Source organism: Rhinatrema bivittatum, chromosome 8, assembly GCF_901001135.1.
Source record: "Rhinatrema bivittatum chromosome 8, aRhiBiv1.1, whole genome shotgun sequence".
In the NCBI taxonomy this organism is placed as follows: domain Eukaryota; kingdom Metazoa; phylum Chordata; class Amphibia; order Gymnophiona; family Rhinatrematidae; genus Rhinatrema; species Rhinatrema bivittatum.
In genome coordinates, this window is record NC_042622.1 from 151,035,203 (window position 1) to 151,059,723 (window position 24,521).

Genomic DNA, 24,521 nt, shown 5'->3' on the forward strand with positions numbered 1-24,521 from the left:
ATGGTGAGTGCAGTGTAGGGCACTTGGGATGAACTGATAAGAACAGTTACACTTGATCTTAGCCAAAAGGCCGAGAAGCGATGGTGGAAAAGAGGGCTGGAGCAGGTAATGTTACAGCTTATAGAGAAATTATAATAATAGAGTCAAAAGGAAGAAGAGATATATAAATATGTCAATGTGCCCCTAGCTTCGAATAGTAAGAAATTATTTAGACTAAAACCAGTACTTTCAAATTTAACCTTCTTTAGTGTGGTCTTCATTTTCTCACAAACCTTTATGTCCATTGACTTCTCTAACAGCCAGGAATACATCCAGCCTTTTCCTAAATGTTTTTCATGCTGCCTTGGCCTGATCATTCTATATCAAAGAATCCCCTGCTCCCTCCATTTCATATAGAATTTGTCTGTGACCAGTTACAGTCTATAACCCTTGGTTCATTTTGCCAAGTTGCTGTCATTGCATTACGTCAACTTCCTATCATACCAAATCTCAGGCCCTCACTTTAAAGACAAATTTCAATACGATTTATGCATGTAGAAAGTGTTTTACATGTGTTGATCAGCTGTCTGAAAATTGCGGTTAAAAGTCTGCACGATCTTCCACAATACGTATACTCTTAGCCATGTTGAGAGGAAGCATTTCAAGGACATTTTTGGACTGGGGAAGAAAAGGTACTTGCATTGATTGCATTTTTTATTCTACGCACTTTTCTTTCCAGCAAAATTATACCTTCAGAAAAAGCAGGTGCCAGTGACTGCATACTTGTACTTTTGCTTTGATAATTAGTGCAAAGCTCACAGATAAAAAGTGCATGTATTCTTTGTTCCAATGTGGACAGTTTGATAATTGCCTCCTTCATTTGTATCCCTGGAACCTGAACTCATCCTGCACATGAGCAATGACTTGACCCCCCTCTCTTATGCTTCTGGCCCATGCAGTGCTTAGAGGTGTAACTTACAGAATTGACCTGACCCTCTCTCATGCTCCTTACAACATTTAGAGATGCATCTTGCAGAATGCCTCTGAACAGTCAGCATCCAGGAGAACAGTCTAGAGCAGGGGTGGCCAATCTTTCATGCATCAAGAGCCAAGAAATTAGGATGCACAGAACCAAAGAGCCTCACATTCTCAAAAGATAAGTAGTGTAGGGGGAAGGCCCCCCCCCCTTCCAACAGTTTCTCACCCTCTCTCTCAGTCCACCCATCCTAGACCCAGCAGTCTCTGAATCTCCCCACCAGTTTCTCTCTTTTTCAGTTCCCCAACCCTGCCCCCACCAGTCTCTCAGTCTCATTCTGTTCCCATTTGTTCTCTTAATCTCCCCACAAGTCTATCTCAATCCCTCCACCTTGTCCCCCGAGTCTTTCAGTCCTCTCATCCTGTTTCCACCAGTCTCTCCCTCAGTTTTCCCCACTCTAACCCCATCAGTCTTTCTCTCAATTGCTCCACCCATCTCTGTCTCTCAGTCCCATCCTGGCCCCCAATATCTCAATCCTCCCACCAGTCTCTCAAGTCCTCCACCATTCTCTTTTAATCCTTTCACCTTTTCCTCACCAGTATCTCTCTCAATCCTTTCATTCTGACCCCTCCTGTCCCTGACCAACATCTTCCTCTTTCTTTCCCATGCTCTGCCCAATGTGTGCCTTTCTCTATCTCTCTCTTATCCTCAACACTCTCTCAATCAGCCCCAGCAAAACATTCCCCAGACCCCACAAGAACAATGACAACGGCTCAGCGGCTCCAACATTAACACCTCCCTGCCCCACCCTTGTGTTACTGTGCCCCCCTCCTCACCCCATCAGTATCTCCCCTCGCCCACCCCCTCTCTTCTCTGCCCCCACTCCTAATGATCTCTTTCCCTCTGACCCATCCTCTCCAGTGCCCTCTCTTGCTCACATACACCCTCTATCATTACCCCCTTTTGGTTCTCACACATCAACTCCCTTTCCCCCAGTATTCACCCCTTTTCAAGTCTCTGCACCCAGCAGCATTCTTCACCCCCTCTTGCATTGCCCCTCCCCCATGTGTGATTCTCAAATCCTTCCCCCTGCAATTACCATCCCTGACTCTTTCACCTCTAGCTTCCATTCAACTCCTGTCCCACCACTCCTTCTGGCTCTTTTACCCTCCTTCTCCCCCTTCACCCTTTCTCTCTCTCTCTCACTCTCTCTTCCACCTTCACAACCTATGATTGACACTATCCTCCCCTCCTTCCCCTTCCACCCTCTCTGATTCTCTTTCACACATACACACACACACGCACACACACACATATACACACAAACGCACGCACACACACACACACCATCATTGCAATCCTGTGCCCCCCAACACCAGGTCTGTTTTTTAGCCCCTCAGTCACCACTGCTGACTTTCTTGCACACATCCAAACCCACTGGCTTTCTTACACCTCTCTACTGCCTCTCTCCATTCTTTTGAACCCCTTCTAGCCCCATTCCTGGTTCTCTCATGCCACCCCCACTACTGCCAGATGGCTTTCACACAACACCCTGTCTCAGCACCCTCTCCCTCCCTCCCTCTATGTTTGCCACCCAAGCCCTGGACCATTCACACTTGTTGCAGAACCTGTGGCAGCGTGAACCTTCGTGAGGAATAAGGTGCCCTGCAGGCCAGTTTGCATTGCTGACTTCAGGGAGATGGGGAAAGAAACAATCTTCACCCTTATCTTCCCCACAGCATAAGCTCATGCTTGTGCCCTCCCCCCTCCCCCCCAGTTCTTGCATTATTCACCCCTTTTTATGTCACTGTCCTCAGAAGCATTCATGCCCACCTTGTACTGCTTCTCATTTCAGCATTTACATCCCTCACCTGCCCGTTTATTGACTTCATGCACCTACTCCACCAAATATTCATCAACTACTTTCATCCCCTTCTCCCCTCACCCCCCCTTTCAGCATTCACCCCTTTCCTTTGCCGCAGATGATTCTGGCCTGATTGGAGCTCTGGGTGTCTCCCCCCTCTTCCCCTCTGCTCTCAGCAGAATCCCAAGTCCTGGGAGCACAGCAGAGCTGCCAAGGTCGGGGCTATGCACCTTCCAGCCCTTCCCCTTCAGAGAGCGGCCCAGAGAAGAGCAACAGGTAGGGTGGAAGGGTTGGACAGGGTGGGGAGAGCTAGAGCAGGGAGCTGATTAGCTCTTCTTTGATGTCCTCCACTGTGGCTGATTGCAAATGTAGGTAGAGGGAGAAGTAGCGGAGCAGGGTTAATCAAAGGAAACCCTCTCATCCCTGCTCCAGCCTATCTTTCTTTCTCTGCAGCAACTAGCAGCACTGTCAGGTCAGAAAGGGGAGGGGAGGCTGGAGCAGAATGGCTCTTCTCTACTCTGTTCTATTGTGTGCGCTTCCTGCTCCGGTCAGTCTCCTCTGTATGCTGCAATACTACTTGGTTACCATGTGGCCAGAAGGGCAAGAGCCACATTTTTCACATCAAAGAGCCACATGTAGCTCCCGAGCCACAAGTTGGCCACCCCTGGTGTAGAGCCTGATCTAGTGTACAGACAGGTAAAGAAAACATCAATAAAGAAGTTAAAAAAAAAAGAACAAAAAGAAGAAAAAAAATACAAATGAATGTCAGGTAATAATGAGGTAAAAAAAAAAAAAAAAGCAAGGTGAAGTCTGAAAATTGCAAAGTTGTAAAGTTGTAGTGGCCTGCTAGAAAAAGTGACCCAGAGCTTTTATGCTTCTGGTTTCTGATGCTTCTTTTAGCCCCACGCTCCTTCCCTAATTCATTCTGCTCTAAATTCTGCAGAAGAGAAATGGCATGATGGATCCTGATGACTTCCGTGCCTGCCTCATCTCCATGGGCTACGACTTGGTAAGCCATCCTTTTCTTACTCCTCAGAGAGTGCTGGTTGCCGGCAGCTGAGCACAACATTTTATTCCAGTATCCTAGGGTAGGAGGTAGATTGTGACACTGGGCCCCGTCCTCAAACTCTCAGAGGAAGCTGAAAAGGGGTCCTGTTGCCTCTCTGCACCTCGGTTTGCTGGTGTGCTTGGTGTGGAAATGACCTCCCCCTCACCGGTGGCTGCATGCATTTTTCTGAAATGTCGTGGTTATAAAGTGTAGTGGGATAGGGTTTGGAACACTGGCCCTAGACAAATTCTGAATTGCACAGTGGAAGTTGTATAAATGACAAACACAAGGCATGAGATGCATTTCTTACAGAATTTCCATGGAAGATCTTTTGCATTAGAGCTAGGAGCACTCTTGCCCTGTCACCTCATCCTAAATGGGTGCTACACTCTCCCCACCGCAGTTATCTTCAACGTAAAGGTGTCCCCGTAAGGAAAGAGTCAAACAATTCTAGCTTTAATGAAGAAGGGTGTTCCTAAACGAGAGTTTTAAACAGCCCACATGGTTTCAAAAACAGGGCTAGTTTTTAAGTTGGTTATGTGCATAAAATCTTCATGTACATGTGTAAGTGGCATGTACACATGTACACATGCTATGTTGGAAACATCCTTCATGCAGAGTCATGCATAAATGTTAACAGGGAAGAAAGGAACAGTTTAGGGGAGTTATGCAGGGGGTTTGGAAGTTTGTGTACAAGTTGCTATGTTGACTAACGTGGCTGTTCCTCTGAAGCTGCTATTTTGAAACTGGTATTCACTCATCTATTACCAAACGTGTTCGTACAATTTTACACCGGCTAATTAAGCTGTGGAAGTGAAATTAGCCTTGTCTTTTTTCTGCAGCTTGTGGGTGGGAGGTCTGGATTAAGTGGGGGGTCAGGGTGACGAGCCCTGGTGGAGGTGTCCGTGAACTGGTGATTGCAAGCATCCGCACAAGTATTCTCATATGTGAAGTATATGAAACCTTTATAAAATCCATGCCTCTGTATATGACGCAGGGATATTATTCACACAGTACGATTATTACATGTGTAAAATATATGCAGGTACTTTTATAAAATAGGTAGAGATGGTATGCAGGTTTCCTGTATTAGAAGTATGCGTGCATATTGAAACCTACACATGTACTTTCGGGGCAGAGAGATGTGATACTTTATAATCTGTAGCTCCCACCGCAGTTTTTAAAATTATGCTATAACTTTTGACACACTAACTTATGCAGGCTATTGAAAAGAACCCTCAATATGTGGACTTTACACATATTTTCAAAGGAAAACCACGTGGGAATTTTCCCTTTGAACAGTTGGTTTAAATACACATTACAACTGTGTAATTTGCATCTAATTTGTGCGGACAGCCAAGGGTGGGGTGGGGGGGACAGCACATGCACTTTTGAAAATGTCATGTACGCATCAGCCAATCAACATTCTCTTATGGTTAAGGCCATACCCACATCCTGCCCATAACTCCACACATGCCCCACCCCTTCCATAGATGTGAATGAGCATAGTCCCAGCCCTCCCCTGTCCCAAACTCTGCCCAACCTGCCCTAAAACACACCCTCAGCCCACCCAAACTATGTCCCTACCTGCCTCAAACCACACGCCTGTGATGCCATCAAAAGTGGCCCTGGATATTTTTGATGATTTCAAAATTAATGACCCTGATGCTTTTTGATGTTATAACTAGAAGTCCAACCATCCTCACCTCAAAGGGCCTCCAAATATGCTCCCCTACAGTGATCAGAAATGGCTCCTGTAACTTTTGAAGATAGTGCAATTAATGAACCCTTTGTAATGGCATTACTGGAGGTCCAAAAATTTGCTTCCGGGGCGATGATATAGCCGGAAACAGGAGTTCCTGACTCTGGAATTCCAAGTTACTGCTACAGGGTAACCTGTGACCTAGCAGGAAGCTTTTTCACTCTTTACACATGATAAGGAGAAATCCCCCCTTCCCCCCTCTCTTCTCTCTGATCAGGAGGCTTCAGTGAAAATGTGCAAGCCTGTCAGCCATTCAGAATGATGTCTGAGCAGATCCATTGCAGTACACAAAAAGAATAATTAACAGCAGGAGTTAGAAATTCAAACAAGTGAAGTAAATAAAATAAGAGTTGAGTTTTTAAACATAGACCACTGTTTCCATTCACAAACAACAACCATGCATGAAAAACTGTTAGGAAGTTATAGTGGGATAAATTTTGTTTTTCAGGTTGCTAAAAAATGTAATGAAAGAGTGACCAGCAAATAAGTAACTGAAAGGCTTAGAGACCAACATGCTTATTCTTTACACAAACCTGCCAGGTCATGCTTTAAAAGAAACAAAACAAATGTGTCAGAAGTGGATACACAATGGCAGGTTGATTTTATCAGTAGCTGTAAATACATCATGATGGTGGGTCTTGAGCCTAAAAACAAGGACAGGTCATAAAGTTACCAGCGCATTTGAAAATATATTTATTGTTGGCTGTATTCCCAATAAAATATAAACAGATAAGGATAAAGAGGTTTCAAATAGCTCTCTGAAGAATTGTTAAGACACAGAGGTATTCATCATTTTGTGACCAATAATGATATTAAAGCAACAATGCTGGAGAGGTTTAACAGAACCTTAACATCCAAAATGTGGTGATATTTTACATCACACAACACTTTTCAATATGAAGATGCATTTCAGGCTTTTGTACACAGGTATAATCATAAGTTTCATAGATGTGACATCCTCAAACTCTCTGCGGGTCTGGAAAGCAGTCTACAGCGATAGCAACAAGTATGAACACGCTAAGCCCCACGTTAGACTGTCAAAATCTAAGGGGAAATTTAAAAAAGGTTACAAACAAATGTGGACTGATGATATATTTATAACAACGGATATTTTATATAGCTGGCAAAAAACAGTGTATAAGATATGAGACTATGGTGAAGAAGCTATTCAAGGTTCTTTTTATCCTGAAAAATTACTGAAGGTCAACCCTCAACATGATAGAATATATTGCACTGATAAGTTTCTAAATGTAAATAGAAGAGCCAGGAACAAGCAGTGTTTTGTGAAATGGAGGGGATCGCCTGAAAGATTTAACAGTTGGGTAAAGGCATCAGAGATTCAAGATTTTGATTTGAAAAAGGCAATTGTACCATTAAAAAAAAAGAGAGAGAAAATGAATGAAGGAGGGTTTTACACTATGCTGCTTAGTAATGCCTCTGTGAGAATGTTTCCACAAAGTATCAGACTAATTTCACCATACACTTAGCTAGACTGCTGCACCTACAAGCACCATGGAAAGTAGGGCTGGTAGAATACCTACGCACGTGGGATATTATTAGGGATGTGCATTTGTTTAAAACAAATGCACAAAACATGACAAATAAGGGCAATTTGTTTCATTTGGGGGCCCCAAAATGAATCAAAGGCCTGGTGAATGAAACAAACCTTATCATTGCATTCATTTTAAATAAATGCATTGGGCCTAGGCTTAGGACTGAGGCTAGGGTCTCGCTAGGGCATAGGTTAAGGATCAAAGCAGGGGCTATGGCCTTGGCCTGTGCATGACCCGAAACCCCCCCCCCCCCAAAACAATCACTTATCTGATCCTTCAGGTTTCCTCAGAAGTAGCCAGGCCGGGTCCCAACACTGGGGCCGTGACCCAGACCCAGGCCCAATGCTGGGGCCCAGCCAAGAGTACAGATGCTTGGGCCTTGGCCCAGCCCCTGGGCCCATGGCTGGTTCCTGACACCTGGGCCTCAGCCTAGGTCAGAGCCCAGGCACAGGCCCAACACTGCAGCCTGATCCAAATGTTGGGTCCTGATCCCAGGGTCTGAGTCTGGGCCGAGATGAAGAATCAGTCATGGGTCTGGGCTGAAACTCTAGCATTGGGACCCGGCCTTCGGGCCGGGCCACGGCATCCCTGGCTTAGACCAAGGCCTATGCATCGGGGCATGGCCTGCAGACCAGGCTGCATTGTTAGCCTTGTGTAGGCTGAGGCCAAGTTCATGGTGTCTTACTGTGTCTTCAACCTACGCAAGGCCAAGGCTTCGGTCTGGGCATAGGCCTCGCCGGAGGATCCCTATCAGACCAGATAAGTGGGGGTTCGGGGGGATCCTTACCTCAGCATTTTTCTGGGTGTGTGGGAGGGAAGGACCACATTATGTCTCTGTGAGCAAACTGCACATCGACTCATCACATTTGAAATAAAGACAGATCAGAACCAATACATCTCATTTCATTTCGGGAAGGTGATCCTTTAGCTTCATTTGTGACCCCAGAAGGCTGTTTATTAAAAAGGTAGTGGTTAAAGACTGTATACAATGGTGACACCATTGTATACAGAAATTATTATGCCATACAGAATGGGCATGGGCTTTTGGGGTATTATGGAGCTTTAATCATGTATGGCGTGGGGATAGCCATTGTGTTTTGTAGCCTCTTTAGAAGAGTAATAGTACTTTTGAGATTGGGTTTTGAGATTGATAAACCACACATGAAAAGCACAGTAAATCACCAAAGATGGTATGGGTCATTTCACTGTAGCCATTCAGAATAAAATGAATGACACAGAGCAGACAAGGTCAAGACTAGCGGTGCTCAGAAGAGCTGTTAAAAGAAAGAGAACCAATCAGCAGGGGCCACCGGAACTGTTTAAAATTAAGAAGCCCAGATATAGCAAGTCTCAGAAGCCTAACTGCAAGTCTAAGATGAGAAACCTCACTACCAGGAAGCAAGATATATTCTAAAGTGCCATGGTGTTTGTACACTGTGGGATGATAGTATGTGTGGAATTGGAATTGTATCTGTTTTAACTAGCTCCTACCCAAACTAGCATCAAAACATGTATTCATATGGAAAGTTTGCCATTATCTGCCTTGTCAGAAACAACCCCTATAGTTTTTACATAGCCTGACATGGCATGGATTACCTGAATTTAAACAACATGCTGCTGTATCTAACCTGAATAATTGTGAAAGAAGACAGGTCAGACCTTGATATGGGTGCCAAAATACCTATAAACTATCTGTTGGCCTCTATTTTAATCCAGCTGGATGTCATGCTCGCAGACAGGCTCGGTCAGAGCAACAACTCTTACCCTTACAGAACCCTTTTAGAGTTGCTTCTTAATTATGGTGGACGACGGTCCCTTAAACAGTTTACAAGTGAAAAGGCACAGGTGGAAACCATGAAGTGAGAGAGGTGGGACCCAGCAATGTCAGTTTCACCGAAAAGTCTTATGTTACAGCATCTAGTCACAAGGTGGAGTTGCTGGGATATTTACATAGTGATCTGTGTTTTCAAGAACAACTGCTGATAAATGACGTGCATGTGAAAATTAAACTAACGTGGAACAAAGATACATCCTGTTTAATGAGCGGTGATACCAATGAGTGCTACAAACTCCTCATTCTATACGTAGCCCCCTTTGTAAAGACAGTAAAACATCCTTGGGAGTGCATGTGGGACATGTAGAAGCCCTAGTGAAAGCTAACGCCAAGTATATGGTAGACTGCATGGGGCTGAAAGTCTTTAGCAGACCTACTGGAGTTCAGGAAAATCTTTTTTGGGGCAATTAGCCAAATTTATTATGCTGGGGTTTCTGGATAACAATGTTTTCAGCACTAATTATGCTAAAAACTATTTCAACTATTCTACAGCCAAGTCCATAAGCAAAGCATTTCAAGCAACACTGAATTTTCAAGAAAGGTCATCACTGTGTAAAAATGTTACTAGCTGCAATTTTTATGGGTTATTATAAGGCTTGGGGATAACTGCATGGAGTGGCAGCTACTACCCTTAAGAGAAACATGGGAGTAAGCTGCACAGAGTGGCAGTTACTACCTTAAGAATCTTGCTGGGCACACTGGATGGACCATTTGGTCCTTTTTTGCCGTCATTACTACCATGCTATGGGTGGTGAAAAGCCTCTCCAACCTGGTTTTAAAAACAGTTACCACTCCATGCAGTTATCCCCAAGCCTTATAATAACCCATAAAAATTGCAGCTAGTAACATTTTTACACAGTGATGACCTTTCTTGAAAATTCAGTGTTTAAGCAATGGGTAAACATTTGAAAGACAGTGCACTGCTGATTGATCATCATGAGTTCAATATTCAACCGCTGGGTGACTTGACTAATTAACCCATACATTCAATTGCATAGCCACGCTGCTGAATCTATCTTGCTATTTTAAAGCTGGTCGGATAAGTTTATCTGGATAGCTGTAGGACAACCCTAAGGGCTAACCAGATTTAGCCAGATGTCTGGTTATCTGAATATCCAAGTTAGCCAAATAACTTATCCGGCTAAATCAGCTCCTCCCCAAAATGCCCTTGCCCCGCCTGCCACTTAGCAGGCTATTTAACTAACCCGCATTGATCTGAATGTGGCAAGAAACCTCCCCATTTGTACAAGCAGGTTCTCCACCTCTACCTTAGGTTCAAACTCAAAAGCTTCCCAGCAAATGCCCTGTCCCATACCAGCGAAAGTAAAATCATCTACCATATTAACAGAGTATCCTGAAGCCAAAACAATCATCTTGTTGGTAACAAGATGGGGCATCCAATATATGGAGGAACCTTATGTTTTCTAGGCAGGGAGTCTTTAAAGCTAAGAGATGAATTTTCAAAGGAGTTATGCATATAAATGTAACATACTATTATAGCAAGTTTCAAAAGCTATTTGCCCACATTCAGTACACTTAACATGGGTAAAACCTATAAACAATTCAATGGCATATCTTGTAGAAATCTTAGAAAGACAATTTAATACAGTAAAGATATGTACATATGAAGAACCCAGTTCTAAGCATTAAATGCTTTGAAAATGAGGCCCTAAGCCTTGTCCCCACCTGTTCCATGAACTTTGAATTTGGCAGGTGTTCCAGTGCGATGTCAGGTTTATCCGGAAATGGGTTAGTTGGAATCTTCTCCTGAAAGTGAGGGTTAGTAACCTAGGACTCTAATGAGGATGAAAGCAAACTGGGGGGCTCTTCCAGTTGCTTTAGAGGGGGAAAATCCCTGATCAACCATGTCTGAATAGCTTGACTCCACTGCCATTGAATGTGAATATCAAGAACCTTGTATCAAGGGTTCTGAGGAAGTGTTCACCATGATGGTTGATATTGGGACTCCAGACTGAGGAAATCAATGCCGCATTCTGTCTCTTTAAATGATGGAAAATAAATTTTGCACTAGACCTGCAATCTGGTCAAGTGGCTGACATGTCCTCTGAACTGGTGTAGGTGGTGGAACATTCTCTTTGATGACAAGGATAGGCTCCTTTTTCTCAAAAGGAGGGGATTTTTTTGTTTTGTTTTGTTTTTGGAGGCAAGCCACACTATGAAACTACTAGAGCTGTTCTCTCTAATTAGAAGCCGTTCCCTATCAGGGGGCTGTGGTAATTGATAAGATAAGACCTTGATATATATATATATATATATATATATATATATATATATATATATATATATATATATATATATATATATATATATAATTGATATAGATAAGATAAGACCTTCAGCAGCCTAGCTAGAGTAGCCTGTCTATCACTGTTCCCAGTGCCTTGCTGCTTCCTGTGCATGGACTGCTTCAATGTATCTTGCGCATCAATATTTCCTGTACATTGAGTGCCTCAGTGTATATTTTGCATAAAGTGCCTTGGTGCCCTGTGCATCGAGTGCATCAGTATGTGCATCATGCGTTGAGCACATCCATCTTAGAAGCACAGTCCAGATGTATTCCATGTATTAAGAAAGGTGGCGCAGGAAGGCTAAACGATTGCCAGCATGGTTAAAAGGTGAGGTAAAAGAGGCTATTTTAGTGAAAAGAACTTCTTTCAAAAACTGGAAGAAGGATCCATCTGAAGAAAATGGGAAACAGTATAAGCATTGACAAGTTAAATGTAAAACATTGAAAGACAGGCTAAGAAAGAATTTGAAAAGAGTTGGCCATAGAGGCAAAAACTCATAGTAAAAACTTTTTTAATATATCCGAAGCAGGAAACCAACAAGAGAGTCCCTTGGCCGTTAAATGATCGAGGGGTTAAAGGGGCACTTAAGGAAGATAAGGCCATCATGGAAAGACTAAATAAATTGCTTCGGTGTTTATTAATGAAGATGTTGGGGAGATACTCATTCCAGAGATGGTTTTCAAGTGTGATGATTCAGATGAACTGAACCAAATCACGGTGAACCTGTAAGACGTAATAAGCCAGATTGACAGACTGAATCATAGCAAATCACCTTGACTGGACCAGATGGTATGCACCCCAAGGTTCTGAAAGAAATAAAAAATGAAATTTCAGACCCAGTACTAATAATTTGTAATCTATCATTAAAATTGTTCATTGTACCTGAAGACTGGAAGGTGGCCAATGTAACCCTGATATTTAAAAAGGGCTCCAGTGGTGATCCAGGAAACTATAGACTGCTGAGCCTGACTTAAGTGATGGAAAACCTGTGGACACTATTCTAAAGAACAAAATCACAGAACAAATAGATAGACATGATTTATTTCTACTTCCAGTCATATACAGCTTGACTTGCCTATATGAGCTGCATGATTCACTGTCACCATAGTAACCCAACATGCTTTTGTTCCTCTAAATTTTAAAGCTTTCTTTTTTACACTGTGTAGGTGCCACATACATATTTGCAGCTGCTGTTATAATTGAACAAGACAGATATATCAACTAAATCAGCCTGCCATTGTGCATCCACATCTGACACAATCATTTTGTTTCTTTTAAAATGTGTCCTAGCAGATTTGTGTAAGCTGTTTGGTTACTTGTTTTCTGATCACTCTTTCATTACATTTTTTAGCAGCTTGAAAAAGAGGATTTATCCTATCAAAACTTTCAATTGCATTTAGGTCATAATACATTTTATTTAACAGCTTCTCATGCATGGTTGTGGTACATGACTGTAAGCACAGTGCTCTGTGTTTAAAATCTCAGTGCTTGTTTTATTCACTTTACTTATTTGAATTTCTAACCCCTGCTATTAATCATTCTTTTTCTACTATAATGGATCTGCTCAGACTTCATTCTGAATGCCTGACAGGCATACACATTTTTCACTGAAACTTCCTGAGCAGAGAGCGAGGGGAAGAGGGATGGGAGGATTTCTCCTTGTCACTGTGTACACATGAGAAAGCTTCCTGCTATGCCATAGGTCACCCTGTAGCAGTAACTTGGAATTCCTGATTTCGGCTATGTCACTATCCTGGTAGCAGTTGTTTGAATTTCTTTGTTGTCTTCAAAACACAGACAGGGTCCATTAATTACACTGTCATCAAAAGTGATAGGAGCATTTCTGATAACATTGTAGGGGGACTTTTTTGGCAGTAGGGGTGGTTTGGTTTGAATTCTAGTTATATCATTAGAAAGCAGTCAGGGGTCATTTCTGAATACATCATAGGGGGGCACGGTTTGAGGGAAGATGGGGTCATGGCTCAGAGTGGGCTGTGGGGGTGGTATGGGGGTGGCTTGTTGATATAGTTTGGGGGCAGGGCTGTGCTCATTGACTTCTGTGGAAGTGGACATGGGCAGAGTTATGGGTAATGTATGGGTGTGGCCTAGACCAGAGTGAACACTGAATGGCTGTCATCCTTATGTCACTTGTCAATCAATTTGATAAGCAGTGAACACATTCTACTATTTATGTACATACATACCTTTATACTTGCTGTCTAGCAAGTATAAATATGCAAGTCTATTCCGTGTTAAGTTATGCCTAGTCCTGCTAATTTTCAAAGTCGACTTATGCTTATACATCGGCTTTGAAAATGAGGGCTGTTATAAAATTATCATTGCCTGCTGAAATATGTAATGAAGCTGACCATCTATGATTTAGAAAGAAAGTAAAAACATGGTAGTTTTTAGAAGCTTTTAATTAATGTTGTCTGTTGTTAATTAATACATACTAAGTATGTAATATTATTGCAGTAGTGATGCAGATGTTGTGATATATTTTTATTTTTATGTATTATTTATTATGTATATAGTCTATATTCTGCTTTGATTGTTCGAGAGGTAGAATATAAGTGAGTGAAAAATAAATAAAATTTTTACTATCTTGATCTTTTTCTTTCTCTTTGACTTTCTGTCTCTCTCTCTCTCATGCCCTTTTCTCTATGGGTGTGTATCTCTGTCTCTCTATATGCTTTTTAGGGTGAGGTAGAATTTGCTCGCATCATGACTTTGGTAGATCCCAACAACACAGGGGTCGTGACCTTCCAGGCCTTCATTGACTTCATGACCCGTGAGACTGCCGAGACAGACACAGCAGAGCAAGTCATGGCTTCCTTTAAGATCCTGGCTTCAGACAAGGTCAGTTCTGTCAGCCTCTCTCCTTTGAAATGTGCATCATACAAAAACACAGGTACACACAGAGACTTATACACACACAGCAAAGACACAGACATACACAGTCACACACACAAGCACAGAGCTGTCACTTACCTTGGTTTATGAACACTAAGCACAATCATTCATCTGCTGTGTTTGCTCCTATAAAATTTAAATATTTTTATAGGACCATCATATTTTGAGGCTAGTGGCTAATACTGAGGCACAAATCCTTAAATTTTTAATCATCAGTCCAAGTCCAATTTCTCCCAATTTTTTATTTTGTTGGTACTTTTTAAATTGCATCTTCTGGCAATCAATGGCACTGTTTACAGGCAATTTTAAAATTACAAGATGGTGCTCAGATAGATGAGAAAGTTGCTTATCTCAGCTGTGAATGTACCTCTTCAAAGTTCAATCATAAAAGTCATTCAGCACATTCAATTAAAAAAAGCCCCAAAGATCACAAATGATCTTCACAGCATTCAGCGTAATAAAGCCTGAAACCAGCCTGATGTTTCAATAATATATCTGCCTCAGGAGCATATGCTTCAACCACTTTGCTGCATCCCATTTTGCTAGCAATTTCTAAAAATACAGAGGTCCATATTCAGTAGGCCATTTAGTGGACCAGTTATCTGGCTAAACATAGCTGGATAACTTATCCTGGATATTCAGTGGGATAAACGTCCCACTGAATATCCCCGATTAAAGTTAACCGGGAATCCTGAGGACAAGGTAGATTCTATGAGCTGTGTCTCTGTGGAAGAAAGTGAGTTTTTCCCCGATAGAGAAGAGGATCTGGTTATCCACTTATTTTGAAAGTTTGAAACTGCGGTTCTGATAGACCAAGTGGTCTTGTATCTTTACATTGCAAATCATTGTGGAAGAGGCTTCAGCATGGGAACCCTATTATTAAAGGAATCCACAAGTCCACCAGGGCCTTTCCTCTCCATTCTGAGGTAGAGGAGATGATTTTGGATGAATGGGAGACCTCTGAGAGGGGTCTCAAGGGTGATATAAACCTTCTTAGGTTATATCTCCTTATATTAAGGAGACATTCATTGTAAATTGTAAATTGTTTTCTCTGGTTATGACTTTCTCTATCTGGTTATGACTTTCTCTATCCTTCCTACTGCCTTTTGGTTTACCCCCCACCCAGTTACATTCTCCCTGTTGAAATGTATTTTCCAAGCTTTCAGTTATTATGTGAACCGGTATGATGTCCCCACTAATACCGGTATATAAAAGTTTCTAAATAAATAAAAAAATAAATATCCTTTGGCTCCTAAGGCTGTGCAATGCCTGTTTCAGATGCTTTGTGCTGATGCTTTGATTATAGTAGTCACAAAGTGGACTGCAATCCCTGTCAAGGACAGCACTTCTCTTAAGGATCCCCAGGATTTCAGGTTTGAGCTTCCTCTGAAGCATCAGTTTACAGCCTCAGCCCTTGCAGTTCAGATTTTGATTTGTAGCAGGGCACTCTTGTGCTGGATTCAGCAGCTCCTGGAGAGTGGAAACACAGCTAGAATGGTGTCTTGTGCTGGATTCAGCAGCTCCTGGAGAGTGGAAAAACAGCTAGAATGGTGTCTTGTGCTGGATTCAGCAGCTCCTGGAGAGTGGAAACACAGCTAGGATGGTGTCTTGTGCTGGATTCAGCAGCTCCTGGAGAGTGGAAACACAGCTAGGATGGTGTCTTGTGCTGGATTCAGCAGCTCCTGGAGAGTGGAAACACAGCTAGAATGGTGTCTGTGGTGGCCTTTTTGGCTGATGCCCTTTATAATCTTCTCCAGCTCTCTTTCAAGTCAGTGGCTTCCTCTGTGGCTGCTAGGAGGTTTCTTTGGCTTCACAACTGGTCAGCAGACTCCATGTCAAAGTCTCATTTGGGCAAGTTCCTCTTTAAGGGCAAGGTCCATTTTGGGGAGCACCTTGAGCAACTTATTAGATCCTAAGCCCCAGTAGCTTCCAAAGGATAAGCTGTGTTCTTATATACTAAATGGCAGGCTACAGGACTGTAGGTGTTATAGGTTGCAAAGGCAGTTTCTTTCTTATTTCTTTTGAGACTCTTAGGTGCCAATGGTAAAAGGTCAGTTCTTTTGCAGTTTCAGAAAGCCTAGAGTGGACCCAGGCCCCTCTGCTGAAGCCTCCAGATCTTCTCAATAAAACTTGGCGGGTCCATTCTCTGGTGTTTCTTGTAGGCAATCACTTGCAGCAGTTTTACCAAGAATGGACCTGAGTAACCTCAGATCAGTGAGCGTTGGATGGATGTGATTCATCTTGGATATGCTCTCAAACTTCATTCGTCCATCCCCAGTGCCATTATGGTTTCTACTTGCGCTTTAGTCAGCAAGTGGAAGGCAGTCTATGATACGCTCATGTGGCTTCAGCTCTTAAAAGTGGTGATTCCAGTTCCTGTCAAGGAAAGGGGTCTCAGTCACTATTTGATTTATTTTTTTGTTCCCAAGAAAGATGGATCTTTCAGACCTATCCATGATCTGAAGGGGGTAAACACCCATCTAAAGGTTTTTCACTTCAAGTTGGAATCTCTTTGTTCAGTGCTGATGGCTGTACATCAAAGTGAATTTCTTGCTTCCCTAAGCCTATCGGAGACATACTATCATATTCCAGTCAAGCAAGAAGATTAGAGTATCTCCATTTTTGTATTCTGCAGGAGCATTTTCAGTTCCAGGCACTTCCCTATGGACTGGTGATGGCTCCACAGACATTCACCAAAGTGATGGTGGTGGTAGCAGTGTTCTTGTAAAAAGAAGAAATCTTAGTTCATCCCTACCTGGATGATTGGTTAATCAGAGTGAGGTTGTATCATGAAGGTATTCAGACATCCCACAGAAAAATTGAGTTGGGTTATCAATTCCACAAAGAGCAGTTTAACACCTTCTCAGTATCTGGCCTACCTGGGGATATGTTTCAATACAGAGTTGGATTGTATGTATCTGACAAAGGAATAGATAGACAAATTAATTCGGCAAGTGTGGAGTTTCAGGTCTCTAGTGAGCCTGAGAACTTGGCTTTATCTTCAACTTCTAGGCTCCATAGTGGCCTCTCTGAATTTAGTGCCTTGGGCCTCAGCTCACATGAGATTCACCCTTGTACTCTGCCCTCCTGACTCTGGTCACCTCAGTCCCAGGATTACGAGATGTGTCTCCTGTTACCATTGACAGTGAAAGTCTTTGTTGATAGTTACTTTCTCAGAACCTGATTCAGAGTGTCAGGTTGGCGACCCCTTCTTTGTTTCTCATCTCAACTGATTTCAGCTTGTCTGGTTGGGGTCCCATTGCCTAGGATGGTTGATCCAAGGGCTCTGGACTCTGCAGGAGTCATCTTGATCCATTAATCATCTGGAAACCAAAGTAATATGTTTGACTCTCTGTCACTTCTTTCCCTTGATCTAGGGGAAAGCAATCAGAGTATCGCCCAATAATGTGACAGCGGTTATATATGTGAACAGACAAGTAGGAACCAGAAGTCAAGGAATGTTGGAGGAGACAAATATTCTTTTTCCTTGAGCACAGGAGAATATGGATCTCCTATCAGAAGAATGGGAACTGAGCCAGTACATGTTTCAGAGCATTGTTTGCAGATGGGGCTTGCCCCACATGAAACTGATGGCTACTCACAAGAATTTCAAGGTTCCTCTGTTCTTCAGTCATCACAGAGTTAGGATCTGAGGGCTAGATGCTTTTGGTGCACCCCTGGCCAATGGAAAATCTTCTTTATGTGTTTCCACCCTGGCTTCTGATCAGCAGAGTACTGCACAGAATTGAAGCTGAACCCAATCAGGTGATCCTTATAGCACCAGACTGATCTTGGAGGCCATGGTATGCGGCTTTGATAAGGCTTCAAGTGAACTTTCATCTCCATCTACCAGATGCTTGGGGACTGCTGGTACAGGGGCCAATAATCGTGGACAATCCCTCCCCATTCTCTCTTATGGCTTGGTTCTTGAAAGGTCTCACTTGTGGAAGAAAGGGTACTCTTTATCAGTTATTTTCACTATGTTGAAAGCTTGTTAAATCCACCACATCTCTAGCTTATATACGCATCTGGCACATCTTCTAAGCATTCTGCAAGGTTCATTTGGTTTCTCTATGAAGTTCTGTATTTTGGCCTTTCTTCAGATGGGGTTGGAGAAAGACTTGGCTTTGAATTCTCTGAAGGTGCAGGTTGTGGCTATTCCCTGTTAAAGAGGAAAGATTCAAGGGACTTTGGTAGCAGTCCATCTGTATGTGGTTTGTTTTCTTAGGGGAGTTAAGAGATTGATTCTACTTTCAGACTTCTGGTACCTCACAGGGACCTTAATCTTTTCTTAAAGACATTGGTCTTTTCTCCCTTTGAACCTCTTAAACAGGTTTCTTTGAAAGATCTTACCTTAAAGCTGCCCTAGATTTGTCAATAGACACAAATTATGCCTGTACATAAGGCAGCAAACATTTAGGGGCTGCCTTCCACCTCTGCTGAATCTCATTCAACAGAGAATAGCTCTTTGCTACTCTGTAACAGAACCTTAGAGGAGGAGGGGAGGGAAGGGTGAATGCATCAAAAGTGCGTAATGGCAGCAAAATCCTAAATCCGTCTCTGCCTTAAAGGCCATTTGACTAGTAGCGATTTCTTCTGTGAGGCGTATTTTAGAAATTCAGGCTTTGTCTTGTAGGAATTCTTTCTTGGTCATTTATTCCAATTTGATTTCCTTTTGACCTGTTCTCTCCTTTTTACCTAAGGTGATCTCTGATGTCCTTTTGCTAAGGGGCCAGCAGGTTCCTGAGCTTATTCACGCCAACTCTACTAGAGCTAAGTCTGTGTCCTGAGCAGAAACAATTGCTGTGGCAACAGAGGATCTCTGTAAAGCAGCTATTTGGTTGTCCTTCCATTGTTTTGTGAAGTATTATCGTTTGTATGTTCTTGCGAAATGGGCTACAACTTATGGAGCTGGTGTCGCTGGGTGGCCCTTACCTCATCAGTGGGCTTTGGTACTTCCCACCTGTAATGACTGGATTGGACTGATGTAGGAAGATGAAATGGAAGGAGACATTTTCTTACCTGATAATTTTCTTTCCATGAATCCTGCTACACCAGTCCAAGATCCTCCCAGGACGTTGGACTGCTTTGGTTCATACAGGATTTTGAGTATTGTATTCTGTATGTAAATGTTGCTGAAGATAAGGGTTTTTCTCTTTCCTATTTCCTTCTTGGCTTTCCCTCTTTCACCTGCGGTTCTGGGACAGGAGGATGGTCATTGAAGTTTGTACTCTGCAGGCAAGTTGAAATATTTTACTACTAATTTTGAAATTTTGTTCATGCAGTTTATTCTTAGTGCTTTGTCAAGGATATACTGGAGTTTCTCTGTGCTGCACTACCTAAACATAGTGCTGATGATGACATGGAGGAAGTCTTGGTACTCTGCCTCCATCTGCTGATAGTGGGACATAACACACCTATAAGGACTGGACAGGACTGGTGTAGCAGAATTCATGGAACAAAAATTAACAGGTAAGAAAATGTTTCCATATAATTCTGTCAATGTCAACTTTGACCATTTTTCTGATTCCATGGAAAATGTGGGTCCTTAAAACTGCAATGACTCTTGTAAAATCTGAACTACATGATCCTCTGAGTAGTTGAAGATGTGCTTCCATTGTGCATGTGCCATAATTCAAAAACTGGTAATTCCACAACTATATATGAATAAATAAACAGTAAATAACCAGATATTTACTACACAAGAACAATCAAAAATCTGCTGTGTTTGCTTCTATCAAACTTAAATATGTTTATAAGACAATCATACTCTATTCGCTGGTTCTTTATTTATATTGTATATGGGTATGAACACTAAGTACATTTACATCCAGAGGTGTTAAATACTGTACCCTCTGGCATCTTAGGGCACATTTTGCAGAAAAGGAGCTTTGTATCCCTCATGCCCTACTAGGCTGCTTTCAAATGGCTGACCAATCATAAAAGGCCGAATGAAAAAGACAAAAGTCTGCCTCCTCATAAGTAAATTGGACTAGTGCTCCCTTAGGCAGTCTTGAGTCTGTAACATGCTCATGGAGTTAATTATAAGACTCCAGGTTCCTAAGACCAGGTTTTACCAGATGTTCTTTTGGTAAACTTTATTCTATTGCCTTCTGGGATTTGTAGTCCTAAGACAATGGCTCTCTATTGTTCTTTGGTGTTGCCATCCAATTACTCTTACCATCCAATCTGGTATTCAAGAGATCAGGTTGCATGCAAATATCTCCTACATATTTATTGTGGATATCCAGAAATCTGGACCAGCTGTTGGGGGGATGGGGTAGATGTGAGGGCAGGTATCCTTCAAAAACCTGATTGAGAACTACTGATATAATATAGTAAATGATGGCAGAAAAATTGATTCAATCAAGTCTACCCAGTTGATATTGCCCCACTTTGAGTAGATAAGCACATATACCCATATGCAAGCCAGCATCAATTCTACCCTCCACCCCATGCCTTTTACCTGAACTTTCAACCCTTTGCCTTCCACTGCCTACTATATCCATTCCAAGCATGTTTAGAATCTCCACTGATAGGCCATTTCAGGTCTTATTTTCCTCTTTGATTCTTATAAGAACACTTAATCCAACATCCGGATTCTCCATCCGAAGAGCCACCAAAACCAGCAAGGTCATTGTCCAACATATCTGGCCTCCCCCATCCTCATTAAAGTATGGATTTTGACCAGAAGTCATTCCATGCAGTTTACTCCAGCCTTCTTAGAAGCCTGATACAACCATGCCATCAGGTCGTAACTGCTGCTCCATTCAGGTTACCCCAATTTGTTCTTAGAAGCCACATACAGTCAATTCGTTTTTGCTGAATTAGACAATTTCAATGAAATTGTCTAATGCATGGTTCAGAGGACCCGAAAAACAATCGTTTTTTTCACGAAATTTCGGAAAAATCGTTTTTTGCTAACACTAAAATGTTAGTGCGCACTAAACCGAAAATCGGGGGTCCCCGAAAAAAAAGGCCCAAACTGCGGGAAAACAAAATTTCCTGCGGCGGGCCAAAAATGAAGCATGAAACGAAAATTATACCCGATGCACATCTCTAACAGTCATACACTACTGTTAATATCATAATGCCACCTTATAGGAATAGAATACAGACTGGCTCATCCTGCTTCTTAACCATTGCCAACAAGTTTCATCATAGGAGCCACCATACTCCCTCCCTTGCCATAAAGCCCCCATCCCTTACTAATTTGTACTGTCCTCTTTCCATAGAACTATATCACATCCGAGGAACTGCGCCGTGAGCTGCCACCAGACCAGGCCGAATACTGCATCACCCGCATGATGAAGTATGTGGGAGCTGATGGTGTGCCAGGGGCCCTGGACTATGTCTCCTTCTCCAGCGCCCTGTATGGCGAGAGTGAGCTGTAATGCCCCAGCCCCACCACCCCCTGCCCTCAGATCCAGCCATACAGTAGAGAAAATGATACCTACTTCGGCTAAGTAGCCAACTGTTGCCCCCTCCTTCTGTAATTGTGTCTGAGCCCCTGCAGGAAGCAGGATCCTGTCTCTTTATTAGAAAATGTTTTAATAAGAAAAAAAAATGAGAGGTTTTATTTTTTAAAAGTCTTTCTCCTCCTTATGCTCCTCCCAATGTGTCTATGGGAACTGCAGTATATAAATGTACTGGGGATAGCACTAGGCTTGGCTCAGCCTGTTTCTGATGGCTGGCGATCCTGTTGGGAGGTCTCATGAGCATGGGGGAGGGTCATATAGTGATGTAATAATGCAATTTGTTTAATCTCCTCAAACAACTCTCCGCCTCCCAGAGGTTAGTAGCCAGCTGCAGGCCTGTCCATGCAGTGTTATTTTGTTCATGTGACAAGTTTACCAGTCTGCTCTGAATCTACTCAGAACAGACTCAACCAGATCTAGATAATAGTATTTTAGTTATCACACCATTGCATCCTAGGACTTGTCAGCCCATTGATAGGATAGAAAGACTACATATTTCAACATGCACTGGAACTGCAATTTTGAAAAGGCCTCATCTCATGACCTGGGCTTCCCTAACAAGCTCTAGCAGAGTGCAAGGAGTTGTATTAGTCCTGGAGAAAGCTGAATTCTTTGCAATCTATAGTACCTTTTACTGGACCAACATAAGAACTATCCACAGATGCTGCAGTATATGAGGTCCCTTCTGCAGATGTTGACATCTGGAGGCGGTATCTATGTTTTTCTGGAAAGCACATGCTTCTGGATAGTTCATACGTTTGTCTAACAAGTCTACAGTGGCACAGGTGAGACCTTCTGACAACTGTGGCCTACAACCAGATCCAGGTGGGTGCTTTTCAGGGAAGCCAGGACCAAGAAACATATGTGTTTCCTCTACAGATACAAGCTTCCCTGCAGGACAACAGTGGTGAATCTTATGGCATCAGTGCCCAAAATGACACTCCTGGTCATGTTCACAGGCACAGCAGAAGTGCAACTCTCAACTGTGAATAAATAACACCCCACTGAGGCTGGTGTTTGGTATCTAGGCCCAAAAGTGTTTCACTGCTACTGTCAGCGTGCCTGTGCCTAGACTATCTATCTTGCATTAGAATCTAAACAGAGACTTCTCAGGAAAATACACAAAATTCTTTATCAAGGCTGCCAACTGGCTCCAGATATTCAGGATAGGCTAATCCAGTCCTGGATTTATCTCACTGCCTGCAAGGACTTGTAGTCTTGCTTTTCTTACGTAATACAATAGGAAAATAAAAACAAGAAGTCCCTGCATACAATGAGGTTAAACCAGGACTGGCTTGACTTGTCCTGACAATGCGAAGGCTGTTGGCAATCCTATTCTATATAATTCTAAATAAGAAAATATGTTTAGCAATGTTAAAAAAATATATATATATTTATTTAAATGTATTTTGTGTGAATTACGTTTTATTCCTTATTCTAGTCCAGTGCATTCAGTTGCTCTTTAATCTTATTTTCTGTAGAAAGACAAGGCAAGGGTCAGAGGGCAATGAAATGGGCGTTAGAAGGCTGGACTCTCACCTCATGATAAGTTAGGTTGGAAACACCATGAATGAGAAGTCAGATAATAAGGGGGGAGGTAAACATGACAATACTGGGCAAACACAGAACTGTCTCGTGCAACTATTGTAGAGTGAGTGGGTCTAGTGCTTACATGGACCCTTCGCAGCCCAGGACTCTCTTGCCAGGTAGTCAATGAGATGCCATTTCCTTGGAAACTTTTGGTGAAGTGCTGGCAACCAGACACTGTCTCATCATGAACTATGCCAGACTTAATTGGTCAGCTCTCCTCCCGATGTATGCTGGGCTTTGCCATTAAGTATGGACAATTGTCAAAAAGCCATTTTGGCCTTTGAACACTGGAGTGTGTTCAGTGGGGGCAGGAATCCATTGAGGCACATGGAATAGGACGGATAACTTGTGGGACAGAGCAGAAAAATGACTTTTTAATCAAATGGTCTTGGCTTCCCTATGGCTAAAGTACATTACAGAGCTAGGCTGGCAACTTGCACGGGGCCTAGTTCTCAGCAATAGAATTTACATACGTGTACATATTGTGTAAGCCGCTTCAAGCATGACAGTATGAAGAGGCGAGTTATACATTTTAATTTTATAAGAAATGACTAGAAGATCCACCTAGAATGCTTTGCCCAGTATGGTACTTTTTCTCTCTCCCCAGTGGTGACATAGTTAATGAGATAACCATGGAAGACAGTGGGGGCTTAATGTGCAAATTGAAAATATGATGATTTTGAGTATGTGCAAATCTGACGGAATTTAGAACTGGGATCTTGAACTCCCCTCTACCAAGGGAACACCGTAATGATATGAGACAGGTTTTTTTTCTTACAGTGTGATTGACCAGAGGGCATATGGGGGAATGGGAATGTTAGTTTCTGGTGCCACAAACAGTTGGTCAACATCCTGCCCTGCTGCTGTGAGCTGGTACATGCCCCTACTTTCTACCCCTACCTTTTGCTTTTTTGGAGCAGCTTTTGTGGTGATGCACAATCCCGTGTGCATACCCAGCCCCTCCAAAAATGTACATCTTTCCACATAGCCCTTTTCTGCTGCTTCAAAGACTAATACAAGGAAGTCTCTTTAATAAACGTATTGGAATAAAACATGACATTCTACCTGGTATTGCAGCTGTCCATTGTCTTTATTTGCTTATCCTGTTAACATCTTCCAGTTGGCTCTCATTACCGTGTGGATAAAATGACACATGTAGGACACAAGACAAGGTAAAAAAAACTTGCCCCAAGATCATACACGTTTAGTCCATAT

General features: G+C 42.5%; 1 protein-coding gene across 1 annotated transcript in view; it reads left to right on the forward strand.

Moving 5' to 3' along the window:
• The window catches only part of ACTN3 (actinin alpha 3), a 137,525-nt gene extending 113,148 nt beyond the window's left edge, over positions 1-24,377 (forward strand). Inside the window, exons 19-21 of the mRNA XM_029611232.1 lie at positions 3,763-3,828; positions 14,026-14,184; positions 21,474-24,377. Of these exons, the coding sequence (XP_029467092.1) occupies positions 3,763-3,828; positions 14,026-14,184; positions 21,474-21,632 (384 nt within the window). The 3' untranslated portion in view covers positions 21,633-24,377. The remainder of the gene's footprint in view (positions 1-3,762; positions 3,829-14,025; positions 14,185-21,473) is intronic.
• The last annotated feature ends 144 nt before the right edge of the window (positions 24,378-24,521 follow it).